We start from the raw sequence: 12,535 nt of genomic DNA on the forward strand, positions 1-12,535 counted from the left end.
TCCCTCTTAAAGTGAAGGTGCGTGTTATGTTCCGATAAATACGGTATAGCCAAATAACACGCCCAAGCTCATCTCTTCACCACACACAACCACGAAGGTAAGAGAATTCTTGTTGGGCAGTGTATTAGTGCTTGGACGAACACACTTAGACCGAATTGTAATGGTTTAAAAAATGTCAGGCAAAATGGTCAGCCCTCATGCACGTTCACTACATCAAATCTGGCCCTCTTTCAAAAATGTTTGGACTAGGGAGGCTGATCACTGTGATTGACAATTCTGCTGGTGGTTAGAGAGCTAAAATAAACTTTGGGAAATGTGCAGACCGTGTCTGGAGCAGGAGGAACTCAGCACCTGCATGCCTAATATACCATGTGATTAGCAGGGGAGAAAGGAGGAATTATCTGTTGCTGTTGCTTCTGCATGGAGTCATCCAGTGTGCACAGAGACTGTTGTACATGGCTGTAGAATACACCTAGAAAGGGAGAGAAACAAACCCTACTGTGCCCTTCTCGTCCAATGATTGGAAGATCTCTGGCCCAGGAATTTTTACCATCCTGGTTGTATAGAGCAACTGGAGCAGAGATACCATGATACAGCTGCAACCTTCTGCTGTAGGGAGTGCCAGGACCAACTCAGACGCCAGCAAGGCAAGGCTAGATCCATGCAGGGGGTTTTTGCAGCTTTGGCCCTCTTTTTTGTTATCAGACCCGGGTCCCTCCTACACCATCAGCTCCTGGCTGGAACCATCCGTATGGACTCTTTTCCATAGTATTGTGATCCTGTTGCCAAAACACACATGAAAAAATGTGCAAAAAACACTGCGCTAACTGGTGAAAGGGGAGCAGCTACATACAGTGTGACAAATACGATATAAAGATGGTGAATAAATGTAGCGCATAATAAACAAACCAAAATAACAAAATAGTGGTGATGAAATATATTAAAGTCCAAAAGAAACACAAGTCCTTGAATACAATGTAGTGAACTAAATAAGTGATAAACCAAAGTCTATTAGCCAAAGGGCAGATGATTGAGAGGTGTAATATCCAACTGTGTATGAACACGGATAAAATAGCTGAGGATGGTGGTAATTCCAAGTGTTGGCAAGAAACTGTGTTGATCCATAGATGGAATCACATCAAACGAAAAACGGCATCAATGAGAGAATGATAAGTATAAACTCTTACCAGATCCAATGGACTCCCCTGTCAGCGACATGGAGTCTGGAAGGCAGTGTTCCACCAAGGGCATATAGGAAGATATCCCGACAGTCAGAACCTCTGAGTTGAACTGCATGGAGACCACGGGGATCACCAGGTAGGTTGTCACAGTAGAAACCCACGGCAGAAATCTGGCAGATGGGATGTACCGCGTATGGCAGAGACTGGGCATTCATTCCCATCAGGTTAACATGTGGAGAGAAAAATTTTGCCTGTCTCCATGTGTTCATCGCAAAACACACATGCCAATCGATCTACACTATTTTGTTCACTTTTGATTTGTCAACATTGACATATAACCCATACAAAAAATCATATCTTGGCCGTCTCCTGAAGAAGTGGGCGCTGTCCCATGAAACACGTAGATAGCCTTAAGCCTTCATGAATTGTTCATTACATGCTTCAACCAATTATGGGTCTTATATTGTAATTATATGCTTGATATGTGGATATTGATGATGTGATCGTAATCAAATGATATTAATGTCTTCTTGTTAGTCATTTTAAATATTTGTGTAATAGATTTTGTAAATTTTATATACCTTGTTTGACCTTATTTTTAGCACCACTCACAAAAGTCAGATGGGCAGAGTTCTCTTTGCCGTTTTCTGCATAAGTGGAGACTGAGGGGTTTATTTACTAAAGGCAAATCCACTTTGCACTGCAAGTGCACTTGGAAGTGCAGTCACTGTAAATCCGAGGGGGACATGCAAGGAAAATAAAAAACAGCATTTTTGCTTGCACATAAGATTGGATGATAAAATCAGCAGAGATTCACCTAATTTCAGATCTTCCCCTCAGATTTACAACAACTGCACTTCCAAGTGCACTTGCAGTGCAAAGTGGATTTGCCTTTAGTAAATAAACCCCTGAGTGTTGCTAGGGTTCGAGTTTAGGTGGCCTTTCTTTATATCTAGTTTCTAATCAGCTGCCCTGAGCGATGGTAGAGGCAGTGCCCTCATTAGTGCCAGATCCAGACTGGACTGTTCTGGACTAATTACAAGACAGCCAGAAACCAGTAAGCCTACCGTAGTGATGGGAGAAGTTGATAGTGATGAGGCTACTTTCATTAAGTTGCAGTTAGTGCCTGCTGAGGAACTATATATAGAGACTGATTCCATTGTTCAATCAGATCGTGACAGAACCATAAGACTCAGGGGTTGATTTACTAAAGGCAAATAGACTGTACACTTTTACAAGTGCAGTTGCTCCAGAGCTAAGTAAATGAGGTAAAGCTTCATTTACAAAGGACACCCAATCACATGCAAGGAAAATTAAAAAAAAGCATTTTTGCTGGTACATGACTGGATGATGGAAGTGATCAGATCTCTTCCTCATTTACTAAGCTCTGGAGTAACGGCACTTACAGAGTGAAACTGCACTTGCATAAATGCACAGTCTATTTTCCTTAGTAAATCAACCTGTCAGTGTCTTTTGTGGGTTGAGAGTGTAATATTCCCTGCCACAATTGAGCACAGCACTGGTAGTTCCTTTACCACCGCTGCCCCCTGCTGGACATTAAAAGGTTGAGGTGCCTGTAACTCCTCAAGCTACTGAATGAACTCCTGTGTTCTCCCTGGGTTTGACACCCAAAAGCACTGTCCAAATGAGCTAGATTGCAGAGGGTAGGGATTAAAGAAGTGGCACAAGAATATGGATTGGTATACCGTTATGTGGCTAAGAGAATAATGAAGGCGATAATTAAAGCAGAGAACTGATTGGTATTACTCGACTGTTCGAGAGTACTTAGGAATCCCAAAGTTACATAGGTGGTTTGGAGATAAACAGTTGTGTCAACCCCAACAGAGTGGTGATTTGCCTGAGATAAAACACTGGGGGAGATTTACTAAAACTGGAGCATGCAAAAGCTTGGCTGCCATGCACAGCTGCACCAGATTCTGCACTCTCCAGTTTTAGTAAATAAACCCCATTGTGTTGTTTCACCAACCATTTGTTCTGGGTTGTCTTTGAATCTATGTTTAAGTTGTTTGAATCTAAGGAAGAGCCTGCTGTACTTTGGTAATACAAAGCCAACAAAGAGAAAGAGTTGGGGCCCTGGAGCTAAGAATGGGCCCACTGGACTTTGGGTTTACAAAGACAGTAAGAAAAATGTGAATGGCCAGGTATTTCCTAAGTTACGGTTGGGAGTACAAAATATTTTTGTTTCTTTCAGTGGGTGTGAGTTTGGCTGTGTCCCTAGAAAGCTCTTTGAGGGCTTATAGTCAGCCTTTTACTACAGTTTGGTAATAGTGGATCTCTGAATAAAAGAGGTCTAGGTGTTACATGTTTTTCTGCCACTAGGTGGTGATAAAGTAATGGAAAGTGAGGGTGGACTTCAGACTTCAAAAAAGAGATTTCTTTTTTTTTTTGAAAGTCAAAGTTTATGTAACATGTTTATGTTCCCCATAAGTTATTGGGAAGAAGCATCACTCTCCCATGAGGCTTTGTCGTGTGAATGTAGTTTTATTTTTTTCTTTTCTTTTGCAGATTGAGTTCCTGGTAATATTTCTACAGGCAACTGCATCTGTTTAACATCTACAATGTAAAGTGATGCAAAGTATGGTGATGTTTCTTGTATGCCTCTATACAATGGCTGTTTGGGCTATTTATTGTTACCCCTAGACAGGTTATTGCTACTGCTAGACAAGCTAGGAGGGCTCATTAATACTCAGCAGCTCCTTAAAGCGGTTGTAAACCGCTGGGTTCTTTTTTCAGACCTGCTAGGTAAAGGCATAATGTGCTAGTATGCATTGCATACTAGCACATTATGTGAAACTTACCTGAAAACGAAGCCTCCAGGGATGCGATCTCACTGGAGGTAGCTTCCATCTTCACCCATCTTCCTTTCGGATCTGCGGACTCCGACTGTGTGACTGGCCGGAGCTGCGATGACGTCACTCCCGCACATGCTGTCACTTATGGCACAGGAATCTGAAGGAACGGCCCGGGTGGCCGTTCCTTCAGAGCGCATGCGCCGATGACGTCATCAGCTGCATATAAATATATCCTAAACGGAGCACGTTTAGGAGATATTTACAGTACCAATTGCTAAGCCTTATTAGGGGCTTACCTATAGGTACAATTACAGGACTGAGGTTTACTTCAACTGTAAGGGGTACCTCAATATCATATTCTCACATGTATTAAACAACAGATGTTAATTAATTTTGTATTTGTAATAATGACTATAGAGGATTTGGGGTTGTTTTACTAAAACCCAAGTGTGCAAAATCTGGTGCAGCTCTGCATAGAAACCAATCAGCTTCCAGGTTTTAGTGCCAAAGCTTAAGTGAACAAGCTGAAGTTAGAAGCTGATTGGCTACCATGCACAGCTGTACCAGATTCTGAGTGCATTAGTTTTAGTAAATCTCCCCCTTTGTGTTACGGTAGCTGTAGAAACATTTCAATTTATAGGAATATCTCCTTTTGTGTACAGTCTGAATACTCTGTAATAAATAGTGGAAGGTGCCCGGTTCTGAGATGTGTAGAATTCCTGAAGGAGATTTGGGAGATTCAGAAGGCTCCTCGGACAGCATAGTGATGTCATTGCCGCTATTTATACATCTCCAGCTACAAAGATTCCACAAAGTCAGAATGTGATGTGAGGGGGGATCATCAGACATCCAGTCTGGAGATCTGCTGACCATTGAGAGGGGGAAAACGATGAAAACATGAGCGACATTAAACTGATCGTCCTGGGCAGCCCTGGAGCTGGAAAATCTGGTAACTTCCTAAATATTTTTTTATAGAAATAGAGAAATGCAAGGGGTCATGTCAGGAAGGATTTGGTGCTTTTTTTCACCCGTCTCTTAGTTATGAAGATGTCTGAAAGATGAACTTTCTTTGTTATCTATAGCAGCCAATCAGGTTCTTTCTTACAAGTGATTGAGAAGCAAGATTCAACATGTCAAATAATCACAGTGTTAGGAAGAATAGATCATTTTTACTTTGATCGTGCTGTGTGTTTATTTTGTGACACAGTTGTACACAAAACTAAAGATAACTGTGAGCAGATATTTAGGTTCCAGCACAGATTTACAAGTGAAACGAAAGATCTCATTGGTCACCTTGGGAAATACTCAAGGATTTTGAAGGAGAAATGGCAGCCAGTCAAATATTTCCCACTAATTTTCTGCGCAGACCAACTCCTAATATATGCTTGTATTCATTGGTCACCTTGGGAAATACTCAAGGATTTTGAAGGAGCAATGGCAGCCAGTCAAATATTTCCCACTAATTTTCTGCGCAGACCAACTCATAATATCTGCTTATATATAGGGCTACTGCACAAAAAAAGGAACTATCATCATGGATATTTTTGCATAATTTCATTGATTTAGCTTGGACCAATGTAACTATGCATATACCGTACTTGTGATTCCCTCTAGAAGTTGGAAATCACTGTAGCAGGCACCCCTACTACAAGGATCTCTACTAGCATCCAGGTCCCAGAAGAGGATGAGGTGGAGATCGTTATGTCACCACCAAGCATCTCCACCTTATCCAGAGAACACTTTACATTTATTGAGAAAATGCAAAATGAACTCTAAATGGTGCTTGCGCTCAGCGGCCAACCTCCTGTGTTTAGAATGCAGCAGGACAGCTGCTTGGCACAGTACCCGCGTACATATTTGCCAGTACACCATGAATCTTCAAGTAATGTCCAAACTCTTGGCACAGTACCCAGAAACTAGTGGAAATCACTGTAATAGAGGTGTCTACTACAATGATTTCCCACAGGAATGGTATATGCATAGTTACATTGGTCCAAGCTGAACCAAAGTAAGATTGTAAAATATCCTTGTTCAAGGTTGCACCCCTTACCAATGTTAAACCTATAAAGTGTCAAACCCTAAAAAGTGCTAAATGTCCTGTGGTCACGGTATTAGGTTCCAAAATGCTCCATGATTAATTACATACACACACAAAAAAGCAAAACAGCTAGCAGAAAAGTGTCACCATCAGAGGTAGAGAAACTTCTTTATAAACAGTACCCATGATATCTTAGATGTTCTCCTGTGAATCTCATCAGACAGGTCTATACACACACAGAACATGGGACATAAATATGGCTTTGCTTGATTATCATTATTTGTCAGCTGCAGGTTCATTTTCTTTTTGTCAATTTATATTCAGCTCTCATTGTTCGTTTCCTCACCGGAAGGTACATCAGCGAATATGCCTCAAACTCTGGTAAGAGAGACAACTGACACCCTTCTTCTTATTGGTGGAGGATGAATTTTATTTAAAATACCCAAAGTATTAAGACTTAGCTAGGACTAGGGTCAGGGTTAGCTTTGGAGTTTGGTAAGGGTTAAGGTTAAGGTAGGATTAGGGTTAAGGTTGGGCTAGGATTAGAGTTGGGATAAAATAAGTGTTAGGTTTATTATAAAGTTTTTGGTTTACGTTATGGTCAGTATTAGCTTCAGGATTAGAGTTATAATAAGAATCAAGTTGGGATTAAGATCAGTATTTTGGGCCAGAATTAGGTTACAGTCCTTGAAAGGATTAGTGTTAGGTTTATGATATGGTTCAAGGTTAGGGTTAGTAAAGTTTAGGATTAACTTAATAGTAAGGGCCAAAATTAGGGATTAGGTTTAGGATAAGGATTAGGGTTAAGGCTGGTACACAAAGGGCCAAATATTGGCTGGTTCAGCAGAAACTGGGTGACATTTGGCCCATGTGTACAGCAGCCTCTCCAGCAGAAGCTGGTCTAACCACCAGCCTTTATTGAACAGGCATGCTGGAAAATAAGCAATCCAATCAGCGCTTGCAGCCAATGGCTGTGAGCACTGATCACACCAATATCCATGATAAATGCTTAAGGATCCCACTCAGGCTGTCAAGGTCTGAGGAGTTGTATGCCACTGGCTGGATAGTGAGGGTGCAGGCTGAGGAAAGGTGCGTCCAGACCCAAAGCATACTGCAAAAATAGCAAGAGATAGCCTGGCCGCTGCATACCTCACCCAGCCTGAGTGGTTAGCAGGTAAAAGCAGCCTCTGCTTGATTCACCCACGGTGCAAAACATGTTGGAGTTGTGGTCCAAGTAAATCGAGCTGAGGCTGCTTTTACCTGCTAACGACTTAGGCCGGGGAAGGTGTGCGGCGGCCAGGCTATCTCTTCCTATTTTCAAACCAATATCACTTCTACACAATTGAGTCGCTAGCACCACAATGATGTAAATCATCTAAAAATATTATAATAATGTGCCACAGAAAAAATAAATAAAAAATAAAACTTTCTTATAAATTAATGTGTGTCAGATATAACTGACACAACCAGGTGTCAGTTATTTGTCACCAAGTGCAACCAAATAAATAGTATATTTCTAAACAGAACATGTGAATAAATATGCATTATAAACAAATAAATACATACATTAAATTGGTCAACAGTGCACGGCGAATAAATAAACAACATTTAATAAATTCATCATATACAAAGTGCATAGTTCATAAACCAGCCTTACATTTTTCATGACAGCAACATAAAAATCACTTCAGAAAAGAAGGTATTGGAGGTGATTGATATTTTGTTAGCCTCTTCCCTTCAAGCTGGGAACCACGCTTTGTTCGGAACATTTATAATTTAAGGGCCAGCCTGGAAGGTGAGAGTGTGTTCACAAGGGAATGGTGGTGGTTACAATGAAATTGTTATTATACAAAGCTACAAAGTAACTATAAAGATCACAGAGCATTGTTTCCACACACTTATATAGCAGGGACTATATATATATTATAATAATTTTTTTGTAATTACAATTTTATGTTATGAGTATTCCACAGGTCTGATTTATGAGCTATGCACCATACACTCTGTATTTGATGAATTTAGTAACTCTTCATCACTGTGCACTTTTAACTAATTAAATGTATTTATTTATTTGTTATTAATGCATATTTATTCACATCTTGCATTTGGAAGTATGTTATTTTATCGCACTTCAGTTATATTTGATGCACATTCACTTACATATTAGGAGGATTTTTTTAAATTTAATTTAGCATGACACATTATTATATACACATAAATAGAAATAAACTGAGAGCAAATTTACTTGAAGGTAACTCTTCCGCATTTTCAGGTTTGGGTGGAGAGAGGAAAGGGATCACACCCCTATTAATATTAATTATTGTTTGTTTCCTCGTTGGGAAGATTACTCCTCACATTATATTAATGAAAGATGCAAATTTTAAATGAGATGAGATAAAAACTCCCCAGCAGAGGCAAAGAAGGTAATGGAACCTGAGAGGAATGGTTAGGGTGAATAGGGTTAAAGTTAGTTTTAGGATAAGTATTTGGAGTAGGGTCAGAGTTAGGATGATAAGTATAAGGATCAGGAACAGGGTCAGAGTTAGGATGATAAACGTTATGGTTAGGCTCACAATCAGTATTATGATCGGGAATAGGTTCAATGTTAAGATAAATAGGATCAGGAATAGGGTTAGATTTAGGATAATAACTGTTAGGCTCAGGGATAACTATTACGATCAGGAATAGGGTCAGAATTAGGATACATACAGTATGAGTTAGGCACAGGATAAGTATTAAGACCTGGAATAGGGTCAGAATTAGGATACATACAGTATGAGTTAGGCACAGGATAAGTATTAAGATCCGGAATAGGGTCAGAATTAGGATACATACAGTATGAGTTAGGCACTGGATAAGTATTAAGATCCAGAATAGGGTCAAAGTAAAGATAAGTATTAGACTCAAGATAAGTATTATGATCAGGAATAGGGTCAGAGTCAAGATGAATAAAATCAGCAATAGGGTTAGAGTTAGGATAATAATTGTTAGGCTCAGGGATAAGCATTAAGATCAGAAATAGGGTCGGAATTAGGATGCACTCCATAAAACACTCCAGCGCTAAATCCAGGGGTTCTCACTTTCACAGTGCTTCAATGTGCAATGCCTCTCTAAGGTGCAGCCCTTCTCAGACTGGGAAATCTTCAAAACACTGCAAAATCTATTTCAAAATGCAAGATAAATGGATACTCACAGGTGAATAAAAAATGAGCATGATCAGCTCTGAATAAAGGGGTCTGTGCCCCGAAAAACACGTTAGCAATCCTATTAGTTTTGGTCCCATGACGAGCACACCACGTTCATTTGAAGCTTGTGTGAATCATGCTCATTGTTTTTATCCACTTGTGAGAATCTATTTATCTTGATAAATGTATCAATGGTAATGCACAAGGTGTTTGCGCCCTCCTGTGTGTGTTTTTCAGAATTAGGATAATAGATATAGGTTTGGCACAGGATAACTATTAGGATCTGGAATAGGGTCAGAGTAAAGGAGCTAAGTATTAAAGTTTGAGTCAAGTATTAGGATCGGGAATAGGGTCAGAGTTAGGATGAGAAGTATTAGTGTTACACTTAGGATAAGTATTAGAGTCAAGTGAATCGCAATCTGTATAGGCATTGCTCTGGATTTAGACTGCATCTTATCATAATCAATAATTTCCTCGACGTAGCAGGGTGTATCTAGATTGTGATCATCTGGTTTTGTTTCAGAATGTGTGTACACCAAACAGATGAATGTGGATGGGAGGCTGACCGGCCTGGAGATATATGACCCATGCTCACAGGTAATATAGAGAGACATCCAAACACATCTGTGTCATTAGATACAACCACTATGTAAGAGCTTTGTGGAGCACTTGTGTACATTTTTATCAGTGACAGTGCTTCTCACATTGTGTACTGGGGTCTCCTTTCACTGTCGTACAGTCTCTTTGTTCTTGTAAGTTTAGACTCAATGTAAATTACAATCACAGTGCATTCACTACTTTAATAGTGTTCACTACAAGCTGTCACTAACTCGTCACATGCTCAGACAGGGATGATGACATCACCACAGTATCACACTAACGGGATGCATGTGGCAAGCAGGATCGGTTTTAAACTCTGTTGCTGACCAGGGTCAGAGGTAGGAATCAAAACTGGAAACAATAGATACAGATAAAGGTATCAGGGTCACATACCTCCCAACTTTTTGAGATGGGAACGAGGGACACCTAGTAGCAAAAGTATGTAGGCATAGGACACACTCTCTGCCATGCCCCCTTAGAGGAGTATTATATCCAAAAAAAAAGAAAAAAAAACAAGATTTGTTTTTACCACTACTATTCCTTTATACTGGCTTTTGAAATGTACAAATGCAGCAATTTAGAAATTGAAGGAATGGTTTAGAACTAGAAAAGATAAATAGTGTATTTTATATACAACTATACAGATCAGACCAAAATGAGGGACAAATGAAGAGGAAAAAGGGACATGTTCCAAATCAGGGACAGTCCCTTGAAATCAGGGTCAGTTGGGAGCTATGGGGTTAGTTTCCTGCTTGTTCTTGAAAATACATTACCATGATGCAGAATAGTAGTTCATTCCGGTCTGTCATTTCATGTGAATAAAAAGAAGCTGTCGATGAGCAAAGAACTGAGCCGGGCAGACGGTTTCTTGATTGTGTATGACATCAGCCGAAGATCGTCCTTTGTCTTCGCCAAGACTATAATCTGCAGCCTACGCGAGGCCAATGTCAGAATGTGTAGGAGGTAATGAGAAAGTGGGACAAGAAACTATTGCCTGATCAGAGTCTATCTGGATGTCATTCAGATTGTTGAGGCAAATACTGAGCACCAGGAATGTTAATGAGCAAACTCCAGCAATCAATTTGTTTTCTTATCCAAAATTATTTTTCTGAGTGATGCTGACAATAGTGATTCCTCAGTGTGCTAACCAATTCTGCCACTCGCCTCTAATGATCATTCTTGTTTTGTTATGTTTTGTCATTACACTTATAATGCCGTTTTATCACCATAGTTTTATATCTGGCTGGAGCTCAGCTTTAAGCTGACCAAATCTTCATGTATACCTGAGAAGATGACAAATTCCCTTTAAATAAGCCCATATATGGGCCCACATAGTGAGTCCAAATGTATATGGCTGTTATAAGGCCTTCACAATATATGTCTGGACACAATATTTACAAAGCCTTTTATCTGTAAATGTCTTGGGTTGTGCTGTCAGTGCATGGGGTCTCTCCACCATAATGTGGTTTCTCTGATATTGTCATGTTTGCCATTGCAGAGACACAGAGGCAGGGCTCTTCTTAATTGGTAACAAGCAGGACCTGTGCCACATGCGGGAGGTGCCACAAGAGGAAGCGCAGAAGGTGGCCTTGGAGCATCGCTGTCACTATTATGAACTCTCTGCAGCTGAACAATGCCAGGAGGTCAATGACATGTTTACCACCATCGTCAGAAATATCATCTTACAGAACAAAATAAAAGATAAGAGGCGGCCAAGTGGCTCCATGGCCAAACTGATCAGCAACGTCTTCGGGAAGAGGCGCAAATCCGTCTGAGCAGTTTTCATGTCATTTAATAGTAGAAAACAATATTGATTATTGCTCCACCCTCCTATACCTCCCCTGACTTTGCACAGATAGAAGGACCTAATTATATAGGTGATTATAAATCCTGCAGATATTATAAATAACATTCATGGAAAAAAAGTCACTATTTACACAACCTTCAAATGAGACAGTATGAAGGTTCATCCTCAAAAATGAAAACTTATAGAATAAAAAAACAAAACAAATGAAATCAATACTGTGTTTACAATAACCACATAATATGTCTTTTTACCCACAGTAACAACTTCACACCCAAAAATGCCAAGATACTAAACACACAAAGCTGCAGTAAATGTACAGAGATGACCTGAATAATATACATAAAGGAATATACACCCTGTCTGCGTCCTATCAGATCCCAGAAGATGTCCCCATGTCAGGGGGTGATGGGCCTTCTTTTTCCTGTTATACTCACATTGGCTTGAATTTTTTTGTGTGTATACATATCTATATATATATAGATATATCTATATATATATAGATATATCCATATATCTATATATATATGTGTACTGTATATGTATAAGATTTTCCACATTTTGTCATGTTACAACCAAAAACGTAAACGTATTTTATTGGGATTTTATGTGATAGACCAACACAAAGAAGCACATAATTGTGAAGTGAAAGGATAATGATAAATGGTTTTCAAAATTTTAACAAATAAACATCTGAAAAGTGTGTCATGCATTTTTATTCAGTCCCCTTTACTCTGATACCCCTAACTAAAATCTAATGGAACCAATTGCCTTTAGAAGTCACCTAATTAGTCCACTTACAGACCGGAAGATTTTTCATCTTAAAGACCAGGCCATTTTTTGTGATACAGCACTACATCGCTTTAACTGTAAAGTGCAACACTGTACCCAAACAAAATTGATGTCCGTTTTTT

The 12,535-nt window shown here is 39.6% G+C and overlaps 1 protein-coding gene across 3 annotated transcripts; it reads left to right on the forward strand.

Annotated features, from left to right (window-relative positions):
- Positions 1 to 4,784: 4,784 nt before the first annotated feature.
- On the forward strand, positions 4,785 to 12,314 carry RERGL (RERG like). 3 transcript variants are annotated; one of them, XR_012243247.1, is made up of 6 exons: positions 4,785 to 4,943; positions 6,357 to 6,413; positions 9,741 to 9,814; positions 10,644 to 10,780; positions 11,316 to 11,694; positions 11,882 to 12,314. XR_012243247.1 is itself a non-coding variant. In XM_073624083.1 (5 exons), exons 1-5 carry the CDS (start codon positions 4,892 to 4,894, stop codon positions 11,590 to 11,592), a joined length of 597 nt encoding a protein of 198 aa, XP_073480184.1. In that variant the 5' UTR covers positions 4,785 to 4,891; the 3' UTR covers positions 11,593 to 12,314. The 3 variants fall into 3 exon arrangements, 2 of the variants coding, with proteins under 2 accessions (XP_073480184.1, XP_073480185.1); XM_073624083.1 differs by having other exon boundaries at positions 11,316 to 12,314; XM_073624084.1 differs by lacking the exon at positions 6,357 to 6,413 and having other exon boundaries at positions 11,316 to 12,314.
- The last annotated feature ends 221 nt before the right edge of the window (positions 12,315 to 12,535 follow it).

Source organism: Aquarana catesbeiana, linkage group LG03, assembly GCF_042186555.1.
Source record: "Aquarana catesbeiana isolate 2022-GZ linkage group LG03, ASM4218655v1, whole genome shotgun sequence".
Lineage (NCBI taxonomy): Eukaryota > Metazoa > Chordata > Amphibia > Anura > Ranidae > Aquarana > Aquarana catesbeiana.